Source organism: Aedes aegypti, chromosome 2, assembly GCF_002204515.2.
Source record: "Aedes aegypti strain LVP_AGWG chromosome 2, AaegL5.0 Primary Assembly, whole genome shotgun sequence".
Taxonomy (NCBI): domain Eukaryota; kingdom Metazoa; phylum Arthropoda; class Insecta; order Diptera; family Culicidae; genus Aedes; species Aedes aegypti.
Window position 1 is genome coordinate 213,903,917 of NC_035108.1, and position 13,867 is coordinate 213,917,783.

At 34.4% G+C, this 13,867-nt stretch overlaps 1 protein-coding gene across 2 annotated transcripts in view; it reads right to left on the reverse strand.

Moving 5' to 3' along the window:
• LOC5568335 (DNA-binding protein D-ETS-3) overlaps positions 1-13,867 on the reverse strand; it is a 306,381-nt gene that overhangs the window by 267,179 nt on the left and 25,335 nt on the right. For both annotated transcript variants that reach the window (XM_021843918.1, XM_021843916.1), the window contains exons 2-3: positions 8,431-8,691; positions 7,916-8,343 (exon numbers count right to left, since the gene is read on the reverse strand). In XM_021843918.1, the coding sequence (XP_021699610.1) occupies positions 7,916-8,343; positions 8,431-8,666 (664 nt within the window). In that variant the 5' untranslated portion in view covers positions 8,667-8,691. The remainder of the gene's footprint in view (positions 1-7,915; positions 8,344-8,430; positions 8,692-13,867) is intronic.

The window sequence follows — 13,867 nt, forward strand, 5'->3', positions numbered from 1 at the left end:
GATTAGAGGGGTCCCCCGAGGAACCAAAACTAAGTACAAAAACATTTTGAAAAACTTTGCAATATTTTTTCTTTAGACATATATTTTAATCGTTGAAGGCAACATTCGAATATATTAGTAGAATTTTTCTTTTCCTTATATCTGAAACTCACAGTATGGTTTGATCAATTTTTATCCATCAATTATAAAAAAATATGGTTTTTGAGCCAAAATCTTCCTAATTCTTTTCAAGATAGTTTTAAAAACATATTGGGCTTAAAAATGCGCCTCAAGTTTTTGCAGAATCTTTAAAAAATACGGCTAAATCTGTTACGTACTTTTCAAGTCTATTGCTTTTCAACCAAACTTAAATTTAAACATATTTGCCAAACAACCAGAAACTTGAAATGTATGGGAAATTCTGTGGTGACGCAGTAGTCAGTATTTTTAAGTAATTTTCTATTGTGTATGCCGAAAATAATTAAGTTTTTTTCAGAAAAGGCTTAGTTAACTTTAAGTTTAATCAATGAATTATAAATACTATGTTTTTTTTTTCGAAAAAGTAGCGGCTCCAAAAAACTGGAAACTTGTACTTAATGGAATCATTTGATTACATAAGGAATTTTCCTTTTTTTTTGGTTTTAAAAAGATCCATCCAAAGCCAATGGTCAAAAACAATTTGAAAGGATTAAAAACTAGGAATAGAAGAGAAAATTAATCAATTGGATTTAAAAAATTGATGCTAATAATGCCGAGCATAGAAAAACATTAAAGAACTCTTCTTTCAAGTTTAAAGAGTAATTTATAACAGATAATCGGTTCGTTTAGTATCTTGAACCGTTTCATTTTGCGATACTGATGAATGCAGGAATCTTTCGAGGATATGTGGTATTCGGATAAGAAAAGGACATTTTTAAAAGATCTCACTCAGAGAAAAGTAGCACTTTGTCTGAGGCAAAATTGTCGTATTCTTGATAAAACTTCAGCTCTCGTAATTTTAAATATCAATGAAAATAGAATAATTCTGAATAGAATTCATGAAATTATGTTTGTCATTGTATGAGTTAGTGTCCTTGATCTATTTTGCATGATTGAGAACAATTAGAAAGGTTAAAAGATGCAATTTTGCTAGAGAGTTGGAGCTTTGAAGGAAAACAGCTTTGAAATTTTTCCGTATTTTTTCACTTAATACAAATTATATGGAATCTAAAATAGGCTCCAATCTTCTTCGAGTTGAAATAACTATTTAAAACTTTGAACTTTTAAATGTTTATAGTTATCAACCGATCAAAATGTCACTTACACCCCTTTGAATTTGGGCCCCTCATATCTTTGGACCACCCATCTCATTTAAAACTCAAATTCAATACGTTTGTTTGTGGAATCCCAAAGCGTGTTCAAATTTGTATTAGGAACCCCCTTTCAAAGATCTGACCAAGCCCCCCCAAAGCCCAAATCCAGCACTGCCAGGTGCACCAGGACCTGGAGAGCGTGGGTCGCAGTCGAGGATGGAGAGATGCTGCCATGAACCGAGTGAATTGGTGAAATTTTGACGTTCTCCGATTAGGCTGAATTTTTCAGAGATTGTTCTTCTATATGCAAGAATATGTTTTGCAAAATTTTAGATTTTTAAATAAAGAGGAAGTGGGACAAAATGATCCCAAATGATTTCATGTCACTAAACATGCAAAATCACAAAAACTGATATAATTTTAGTAAAACTGCACGGATTATGTTGAAATTTGGTATGATTACGCTACGTTATATAAACTTTAAGATTAGTATGGTACTATGGATTTTAAAAGTACTTCAAATCGAAAAAAACAAGTTTGTCATAAAAATTTTAGTGGTTTTCAAATTGATTTTTTTCTTGCCAATCGAACTAGGTCAAAAAACATAATATGACGTTTTGTAGGGCATCTCATGGGCTATCATATTTTTAAAAGACACGTACACGTTAGTGCTTCCATGGACGGTTGTGTCCTTTCAAAAAAGCACCACACTAGACAACGGACTAGCATGCAACGCCCAGTTGCACAGTCGAAATACTTTCCTGACGAAAAGTGCAGTGCGGACGGCAGTGGACCCACATTCCTTGACTTGATGCGGCTAAATACTTGGTAACACTAAACGCACGGCCCTAATGATTTAATATGAAAAAAAATATACAAAATCAATTAAACTGCTCTAGCTATAGTAAAAATGCGCCAATTTGTATGAAATTTGGCTTGTTTACTTTACGTGGTATTTGGATTAAGTTTCAAAGTTTCAAATCGAAATAAACCGTTTTTTTAAATTAGTTTTTTTTTCAAATCGACTTATTTTTGTCAACCGAACTAGGTCAAAAAATTTAATATGATGTTCTGTAGGGCAACTCAAAAGCTTTCATTTGTGGTGTACCGTGGTGAATCAAAATCCAGACGGTACCAATATCCGGACACTTTTATAATATTTACCAGTGAAATGCTAAATTGAAAAATTATTTTAATTCTTTCCTTGTTATAAACATATCCAAATGTTTAAAATTGAAGCCAAATATTTTTAAATCTGGTCATTGTATTGGAATCGTTTGTTTCGATGCCGTAAGTACACAATTTTCAAATAAAACTGAAATTATACTTTGAACATCATCAACACATGAGTAATATGTAATGAGAACAATACTGTGGCGTCGTTAAATGCGGATTCATTGAACCAATCAGTGATGATTGCAGATTAAACCACAAACATGTCTGTACAAACAACTAAATCACAAACAATGCTTACTTTTGTATTTTTAAACGAATACAGAATACATGCATTCTACTAGTTATTAAAGACGTGATATATTTAGTTGATTTTGCATGGTTCAATTTAGCAATTTCATGTTAAACCATAGTTGTTCAGATTTTGGTTTAAAAGTGTCCGGATTTATTGCCATGATTTGCTACATTTTTCGTTGTAGTGTTTGAACTGAATCAGGTAAACAAGTTACAATAAGCACAATTTAAAATTTGTCAACTATCTCATAATAATCTATAGTTTTTCAAGATGTGTTCATTACTATTCAAAAAGAAACCCATTTGGCAGAACTACACTTTTCATAAGGGAAAAGTGGGTCAAAATGACCCCCAATATGTTTGTGCCGGAAAATACACAAAATCACAAGAACTACTGTAACTTATAAATGGATTTTACTGAAAATATAAATATATATTTTTTTATGTATACAACTGTTGTGCAAAAATGCAATTTTCAATAATCTTTCACAGATTTGACAGTAAAAGTCAAAATTACATTCAAGATATAAACAGTTCAGTGTCTCATAGCAGCCATATGTGCAGTCAGTCTAAACTAAGCTAAACTCAATTATTTACAAAATACCATCAAAACATTCCCAACCAAACAGCGTGAGAAGAAATAACGCTTATAACTGAACCGCTGAGGCTGCTAACGAAAACATTGGTGCAATGCCTTATTGTTATCCACATCATCACTTTTGCAAGTAAGTGACATTTCTTTTAGATATTTTTTTTATTGCTATCACATTATGAGGGTCAATGTGCCAATGTGACAAAACAACTTGATATTTTTTTTTTCGAAATTTTATAGAACAATCTCACAGATTTCAGTAAGTTGATCGAAAGTGTTTATCATTTGATGGCTTTCCACGGTATTACCTCAAGATTGACGAAAATGTCGAATGTGACATATATACAATTTTGTATTTTTATAAATATTAAATCATTAGTTATTATTTTGTACCACTCCCCCCAAATATAAAAATCTGAAATTTTGCCAAATATCTTCTTTTGTATAGGAAAACAACTCCTGTAAATTTCAGCTCTCTTGGCCAGGGGTAGCGGTACTCGCAAAACAGCCCATGAGTTGCCCTTTAAAATTTCATATTTAGTGTTTTGACCTAGTTTAGTTGGTAAGAAAAAAATCGATTTGAAAATCACTTATTTTTATGAAAAACTTGTTTTTCTCGATGTGAAGTACTTTCAATATCCCTATACCATGTTTATCTTAATGTTTACACAGAAAAATATCCGTTCTCGTATCCGTGAACAGCAGTCATGAACTCGTCAACAAGCAAAAATACACCGTGAACTAGATCATGTATGTATGAACGCGTTGCCTAGTTCCGAGAACGTTCATGGTGTATTTTTGATAGTTCACGGTGTGTTTTTGATAGTTCACGCTTTTTTGAGCGTGTATACAACGTAGAGTGATCATACCAAATTCCAACATAATCCGTGCAGTTTTACTATGGTTACAGGATGCATACTCATTTACAGAAATAAAATTTCTTGAGATTTCCAGGTTAAAAATAAAAACAATTCCAGGTTGTAGATATTCTTCAAAATATATAAATCAGTGGCGAATGTTTAATTTTACATGACTAAAAATTTATTTACAAAAAGTGCTTCAAAGCACTAGAACAAAATAAAACGATAAATTTCAGAATATTTTTCTTTTTAACAACGTTAGCGTTGGCGTAGTAACGGTCGTTTATGGACAAAAGGTCGAAAGGATAAATGGTCGAAAATTATTTGCATGATGGGAAATTTTTCCTTCTTTGAAAAAATATTTTTGACCGTTTGTCTATTATTTTTTTGTTTTTCGACCTTTTGTTCTTTCGACCTTTTGTCCTTTCGACGTTTTGTCTTTTGACCTTCTGTCCTTTCGACCTATTGTCTTTCGACCTTTTGTCATAGATTCAGTTATGATATACTTCGTAGATTGGATATTAGCAATATTAATGTGCCATTTGATAATCTCAAGACCGCTTTCAGGAACAAGGCTAAAAGGGAGTAAACATTGGCCCAATCTTACACAACATTACCAAGTTCACGAATATTGCTATTTCTGGCCACGCCCATCTTTACCGTAACTCAGGAAGGGGAAGGAAATGTTGATGCAGCACTTACTTAATGAAAGGCCACCGACTCAGCGACGCCCTCATAAGTGCTACGGTTGTGGGGGTTGGGAGGGGTATAAGGTCAGGTCTGGATTCGCCTGAAAAGCTGGCGACGGACCCAGAGCATTTGTGGTTAGATGTAAATAATTTATTCATTTAAATGATTTCAAAGTATTTTTCGTTTTATTAATCAAACATTTTATTATCAGATTGTTCTAAACGTGTAGGTAAACAACATAAAAAAATTGTCGATTTTTGTTTTGATTTCCGCAAAAAAAAAACAATTAATTTTATCGAATGATCTGATAGCGTCTTTAATCATCATAACCAGATAAGATAATAGTCTATTGGAACTTAAGGTAATTTTTTTCCTTGGAATGGGATTCTGAATAAAGGACATCAGCGATACACCCACAAAATTTGTCTAAAGGGCTGTTGTATTTTTTTAGATTTTGTCTTGCGGAAATTGGAACTGGTAGCGTTAAACGTTCAACGCTCCGTCATCGTAATAATCGTCATCATCGAAACTTCAAAAGCAGTTTTTCTGGTCAAAACTCAAAATTATTCGAATAAAATGTGTTCACTGTGTTTTGGTTGGAGAAAAGAATACAGTAAACACATTTTCCTGTGAATTTTCTCGATTTTGAACGAAAAAACTACTTTTGAAAATTCTGAAATCAATGATGGATCCTGCCCCTTAACCGTCTTAGACATAGATTTTTAAATACCTCTTGCCTGAAAAAAAACGAACATGATTAAAAAAGAGACCACACATGAATTATGAATACAAAAAGATAAGATAAGTCATAAGATTTTGGTTCGTTATTTGAACGGACATTCTTCTAAGAATGATTTTAGGATTTTTTTTTGTTTCCCATAACATTACGACAAGCATTACTGTTAGTTTTACTGTGTATTTCTTTCGCATCTTACTCCAACGATCTCTGCAGGATTTTTTTTGGGATTTTTTAAGAACTTTCTACGAAATTCTTCCAAGAATTTAGTTTTGGATACCTCCAAGAACTCAATCTGGAGTTTTTCTGGGGATAACTATAGAAACTACTTCGGAGATTGGAATCCTCCAATGACCGTTGGATAAATTTTCAAACGGAGTCTCATGTTCTCAAAAAATATATCCATCTATTTTTCCATTGATTTCCTTAGGACTTTTTCCAACATTTCCGTTAAGAACATCTCCGAAATTCAAAATTCATTCCGGAATTCCTGTTATTTTTCATACTATTTCTCAAATAAATCTAAAAAAAAATGCTAGTCATTCTTCCAGAATTTTCTTCAGGGAAATGTCAAGGATTTGATTCAGATTTTTGAAGGAAATTTTGAGAAAAATCCGCGTGAAATTTAAAAAAAAATTGTGTGTGAGTTCTCAGTATGGATCGATGAATTCTTACAATGATCTCTGAAAAAACTCCTGTATTTTTGATGAAATTTTTCTTAGGATTTTATTGATAAAATGCTAATATAACCGAAAAAAAAAATCAAATTTCTGTGTAATGTCCTACAGGACTTTTTGAAGAAATTTAGAGAGATTTCCCGGAGAAATTGAATTATGAATAATTAAAACCATACCTGTCAGAATGACAGTAGTAATAATTGATGTGGAACATTGAATGAAGTTTAGAAGAATCCATAGAGTTTGGAAATATTATTTGAAAAAATATTAGACAAATGTTTGCACCACAGCAATGATGTTTTGATGAAATGCTGTAGAAATTCTGAAGAAACTTAATGAGAAATTCCATTTTTGCAATTCAGTGAAAAATATTTGAAGGAAATCCTGGGATAATCACTGTCATGTTTTTTTTTTCAGAGTGATCTATGTGAAATCATTGGAGGTAATAATGTTGCAGTACTCTACGATTTTCTTGACAAAATATGTGAAGGAATTCTTTTGAGTATCCCTTGAAAAATTACGGGCAGAAGTTCATAAAGGTATTCCAGAAAGAATCATTAGAATACATGAATCATTACTTGAAATTTCCTTCAGAATTTTTGGAAAGGCCGAAAAACATTTTTGAAAACTAATTAGAATGCTTTTAACCAAGTTTCATAAGCTCATGAACAACACCCAACTGTAAATGGGAACTGTACTTGCCTTTACCAAATTTCTAATCTCAAGTTAGGATTAGAGTTAGTTAAGAAGTTAAGATAAGGATGCAATTATCGGAACATGTTGTATATTGGATAAATAAAAAATCAGAGGGGGTTGTGTACAAGACACGACCGCATTACGTTAAATACGCCAAGTGATTTTTTGCATTTGAATTTTAGTCGATTTTCATAGTTGCAGCTTTCCTTTAGTTCAAACTCTAACATAATAACGTGACGGTCCCAACATTTTAGATTTTTAATTGACACCCAGTATATTGCCATAAGACGTAGTTAACGTCAAAAGAAGAATGCGCGTTTTTGAGATTTTGCATATTTAGTGACATGATACCATTTTGTCCCACTTCCCCCTAATATAAAAATCTATTTTTTTATATAGAAGAACAATTCCTGAGAATTTCAGCCTGATCGGAGAACATCAATATAACTTCCCTTGGAAAGGGAACTGGCTCTTAAAACTACTCCCTGCAATTCTAATAGCTTTATAAGATTAATGAACAGAAGCTAAAAATTAAAGGTATGTTAGTACTAGGATCTTACATGTTTCAAGTACGTTTCTCCCAAAAAGAAGTTAAATGCTTTCCACAAGTGTGAGCTTCAACTAACACTCATCAATTCAACCGCCACCCTCAACTTGACAAAGCGTGGGTGGAAAACCAAGAAAGGAGGAGTCAACAGAATGCGCGCATTTATCAAGCGAATAAACACAATCCGGTAACCATGGAAACATCATCCTTTTCCGATTGGTGGATTCCTTTTCCCCTTTCGGTCGACACGTATTTCATCCTATCGCCGTCTTTGTGGGGGTTGCATTTTCCTTGTCTTGTTCAGTTTTTCACCAGGGCTCTCGTACTTCGCATGGTGAGAACGGAAAGAAACGATATTCGTCGTTAGAGTTTCACTTACCTTGTCTCGATTTGACGTCCAGCGATGGTGATTCCAGGTTTTGGGACAAAATCGACGATGGAGTCGAAGTGGTGGTCGGAGACTGAGTTGACGACACGAGATTCAAGTTACCTGTCCCTAATAAATCACTTCGATGTCGTTGGGAAGTAAGACCATTGCTCACCAGCAAATTGCTAGGTGAGACCAAGGAGGTTGCATTGATCACGCTAATACCACTACTGGAGCCACTTCCACTCCCGCCACTAGTTCCACTACTCCCACCACTTGCATTGTTCGCACTTGCACTGGAATTGTTAAGACTGTTACTCGAGGTTCCACTTGCGTTGTTGTTGCTTGAGTTATTTTCCGCATTGTTACTACTATTGGCAGTACTATGCGATATCACGTTTTCCAGAGATTCTGTTAACCGTGGGGAGGAGTATATGTCACTGAAAAAAAGCAGAAACATTAAGAATGTATGTCAGTATGACTATCATAGCCTTTGATACTAAATAGTAAATCAATTGGAAGCTTACCTGAATGCACTGGAGCTTCCCAGAAAAACGGTTCTATCCTGAAGGGCCGCCTTCGCTTTCTCCACACTTTGCTTCAATTGCTCGAACGTTGACTGGTGAAATCGATAGGAGCCCCAATCGGTAGCACATTGCGTTAGACCAAGGCAATCCTCCGATTTGACCTGATGTGTTATCAACGGGGAAGCTGCCCGTTTTAGGTCCAGTGCCGTTTGATATGAGCAAGAGCTTTCATACATCTTGCTTCCGAACTTCCGTTTGACCCTGAAAAAGAGCAAAAATAGAGAAGGTTTGTTTCAATCGTACAATGTACCTGAAAACATGATTCCTTCAATTATTTATCGTTAAATTGATGGTGTGGACATTTTACCTCAAAGCCTTTAAGTCACATGATGCATTGCTGTTGTTGTGCACATTTAATAAATTATATCTTCATGACATTTCAAATGATATACCGCGCCTGTTCTCTGTTACCTCAAGTATAACCAAGTTCCTCATTCAACAATTATCATAACGTTATTTATACTATCATTTACATTAGCATTACTGTTTTATAAGCACAAGCCAGTCTGGATAATGTGACATCCCCTCCCATAACCAGCCTCGATGGTCATTTATGGCGGAAGCCTACTTTCGAACAAAATTTACGTAGATGGGGAATAATGAAGAGAGTGTCCATTGTTCGTTATTGATTCGGACGTTGTTTGCGTTATCTCAATTCACTTTGGTAGCCTCATGTTACAAACGGCCTGTCTACATGAAATGTCATTAAACAAAGGTGGTTAATGAGTTGATTCAACCGAGTATCATAATGAAATTGAATGGAAACGAAAGCCTATCCTAGTAACAATTTAAGTTTTATAAGGCACTTTCGAGGTGTATTTGCAGTTTGTTGGTATTACTATATACTTATAACGATTATAACGAAAAAAAAACCAAAAATCTGTAAACAAAACAATCGCCTGCAGAATACTTTCATGGTGTTATAAACCAACAGTCATAAAACCATGGTCAAAAGATTTTTATCTCCATAACATTCACCAAAACCTCTTGCACAGATGATTCTAACAAGTTGGCCCACTCTAGAAAGGGCAATGAAGTGTAGGGAGAGATCCCCCAGTACCGGACAACTAAGCCGCCAAATTCATAATTAAAAAATATTGATTTTAAGCGATCTTGTTACCCATTTATAATATATATTATAATTGTTGTAACGCAGAAAAAATAAATTTCAAAATCAAAATACAAATTTTGACATTGCATTTTGATGATGTAATATAGTACCAAATTGACCAATTATAGAAAGTTGCCTCCAATACCGGACACAGTCTTAAAATGTCTTGAAGTCTGTACATTATTGAGTCTTCTCACTCCAGGAATCTTATTCCATCGCCAATTCAATACATTTGCATTTCCAAGAGTAATTAGAGTTATATTTAGTATGTAAGACGTTTGTCAAAAAACGATCTTCATATATGATGCAAAACAGCACACTGGTATTGTTCTGAATGTTAAGTCTTCTTATTTATATTGCATGTTAGATAGCAGGAGCGATGATACTAATAAAAACGAATATATTTTGAGACACTGGTGCAAAAATTACAAAGATATCAATCAACATATCAAGCTGTACATAAATGGAGGAAATTGTGTGCTTGACCAAAACTGTAGTTTTCATTAATTTCATGTCGTCAATCATAAGAAGAGTAAGTTTGTCCACATTTAGTTCAAATATGGTGCGAAAAACATTCACGGCTCCATCTCCCCTTCTTTTATATGTAAGGCTACTCTTTCGAAATATCTTGTTGGCAACTATCTTCTTCTCATTTTTTCTGAGACAGTGCCTGTTTATCAGCTCAGTGGGCACTTTCGCAGTTTAAGGGTTCATTCACAAATTTCATAACGCCAAAAATTGCCACTTTTGACATCTACCCAACCCCTCGTACCACTTTTCGTATGTAAATTCTACATGTTGTGTATGGGCTGTAACATTTTGAGGACAACCATCCTCAACAATTTTTTGCCCCTTTCAGCGTTACGAAATTTGTGAATGGACTTTTAATAAATAATACAATAAGCCTTTTATTGACTGAGAGCTTTCCTTGTCAATTTACCATTCTAGTACATGTGCCTCTATGCCCAGGGACGTCAAAAAACTACTCAGTGCAATAATTCCACCATCGGAGGAATTCTAACCCATACCCTCAATATGGAACAGCTGCGTGCTTGCCGGTATTTGGACTTCCTGGTGATGTTAATATTCCAATTTTGTTTTAACAAAGATTTTCCTATGTTATTAATACAGGTTGTGCGAGAGCGTCACGCTGTTACAGTGATTATTCACGTCATAGCTGCAAGCCAGAAATTTGGCCTTCTTTCTGAAATAGGCTGTTCTTTTAAATTTTCTAAATTCTGGATAAGCTAGGCACTAATATTTCCATATGGAACAGCTAATTCTTTTCAAAGTAGGATATCTTTAAGGCATTAATTGAAGTTAATCCTGTTAATTCTAATCAGGAATTTCCCATTATTTTATTTTCTTGCATTAAAACAGTCAGTTCTGCTCACCACTTTTCTGCCATCATCATTTATTCACTGTATTGAATCAAACACAACTATTTTTGTGGTTATCTTATCGAAATTCTGCTGAATGATCTCACAAACGAACGAAAGTATTACTGTAACGGTGATCAGAGGCCGCGGTTTTTCTAACATATATTGTACAAGTATTAGCGTTTCTATGCCACCACGGAAAGATTGCCTATTAGGTTAATCTTTAAACGGGTTTCATAATATAACACTTTCAGCGATACTATCAGGGTAACCTTTTATTACAATCGTTTATGAAACAAAATCTTTTAGAAGATCTCAATGCCTGTAGTTGACATCTAAAAAAAATTGAGTGAAGGATGTGGGTAGCAGCGTTTAAAACGAAACGTATTACATCCTTATTTTGTGCATATCATAGCTATCCTTTTTATAATAAATTCACTCTTTATTTTTGAAAAAGGCTGTTCTTCAGAGCATTGCAGTGTAGCTGTGTTAATCTCATCAAAATTAGAGGACAGACCCAAACAAAACTTAGGTAGTATGTAAAACTTGTTTTATGAAAATCTAGCTACTTTTTTATCTCTTAATATTTGAAAAAATCATTGTTATTTAATACTCATAAGGAATCTTACAATTTTCTCCCCACCTTCTTATTAGAAATAGTCTCAAAATGTAATGGATTCGGGGTAATGGCATTCGAGATAGTGACCCATTCTGAGTAGTGGCGTTCGGAGTAATAACCCATTCGGGGTAATGGCGTTAGGGGTAATGGCATTCGGGGAGTGGCGTTCGAGTAGGGTCATAGAGTCACATTCCCACTTACAAATTATTATTTTATTAGATCATGATTGCGTGACTCAAATTAGATTTCCATTATAAAAATCATTTTTAATTATGTTTAAATTAAAGATAATTCTTCAACTTTTTATCATTTTTCAATCATTTTTAGTTTACCAAAAATTGTGCATATTTCATGGATGGATATTCTATGCAAACATTGCTCTCCATATCAGCCTGTTTGTCTTCTAACACACCATCTTAAGGACCATGATTGCTTAATTTATCGACACTGGATGCTGTCCGGTACTGAACTTTTTAGCTAGGAAACACCTGTGTCCCATCCCTAGAAGACGAACTCGCATGGAGTGACATTAACTTTCTTAGTTGCGTTACTCCCAACGATGATTCAAACATTGAATTCAAACTTACACCGAATTACATAAATTATACACTAAATTTCAATCCGGTAGCATCACTCGCTTATAGAGAATCCTAGACCATTACTCTTTCCATCATCCAACTTCTTGACATCTATGAGGGCGTCGGTGAATCGCTGGCCTCTCTTCAAGTAGGTGTCATATCATCATTTTCCTTTCCTTTCCTAGTAACGGAGGAGATGGGCGTGGCCAGCATTGGAAATTTGTATGTCTTTTCATCTCTGAACTCCGATTGGATAACTATTTCATCCAAAAATGTTTTTCATGAGCAATTGGAATAAGAGTGATTGATTCTAAGGTAGATATTTCTGTTCTGAAAAGGCATGGACAATGCCCAGTACCTCGGCTGCAATATCGTCTGTTCCGAGTCCAGTGCAAATAACGGCGGAGCGGATTAGGTAGGAGAGGAAAATATTCCACAGCTCTTAGTACTAATAATGATAATTACACAAATCCTGAACAAAAATTAATAGAACCTCTCATAAGAATGATATTAACATAAATCACATGTGCTTCATTACGTTATTGAAAAGCGTTGCGTAATGAACCATTACGCAACTCAAATGCGTTGCGCAATGAGTCATTACCAAACTCTTTTCAGTAAGGCAACAGACTCATACGACAATGCGGGAAAGAAGGCCATTCCATGACGGTTTGGCGTGATGAAAAACAGCCTATTACGATGAGAAATTGCAAAAAGTAACTAACATGACAGTTTTTAGTATGCAATCTACGAAATACTCCGTTACCACGCAACGCAATGTTACAAACTCTTGAGTTTTATCTACAAGAACTATTGATGTTTTAATTGTTTTTAAATATGGTAAAAACCTCCAACAAATTAACCCCTAGAAACCTGAAAGAACAAAAAAAAAGTGGAACTCTCACCCTTCAGTAAATACTACGAATTTAAATATGTTTTGACAGTATACTCTTACACATATCTAGTGTTTGAACTGGACAGAGAAATTCCGGAACGTTCCTGTGGCTATAGTTATTCCATAGGGTCACTAAGTCAAGTAGAAAGGATTTTGTTTCTGTGCCTTTGCATTTCCGTAAGTAGGCAAATGTCAAGTCACAATTAGCTTAAAAAGGATTTTCTATGGAAATAAAACAGTCCTCTAGAAATAATAACACAAAATAATATAGATCAGTGATGCTCAATATGAGGCTTACAAGCCTCATGAGCACCACTTAACTGTGGCCCATTATTTAAAATAAGCTTCTCATCATTTCAATTGGAAATTATTTTTAATTGTTCTTTAGAAGTTGAGCTTGTATGTTATAAATCAACCATATGAATTAAATAGAAATTCGCAGGATCCCGCTATGAAACCCCAAGAGGACACAGGAACCAGCTAGAACTCTGAAGTAGACACCAGTAATCCACAGAATTTTACTTTGAATCCTCAGGATCTTGCCTAGGAGTTAGATAGTAATTGACATCTATCCAAGAGCTTGCTAGGAATTTAGAATTTAGCGGACATCGCTTAGAATTTAAAGATTCCGCTGCGATTTCGACTACCACTAACAATTTCAAAATTCCGCTGGAAAAATATTTAGAATCCTCAAGAACTTGCTGGAAATATTAAAAATACAACTAAAAATCCACCGTATTCCGCTTGAAATTCACATAACGCCTAAGAAATCTTAAGAGGTTACAAGGAATCGAA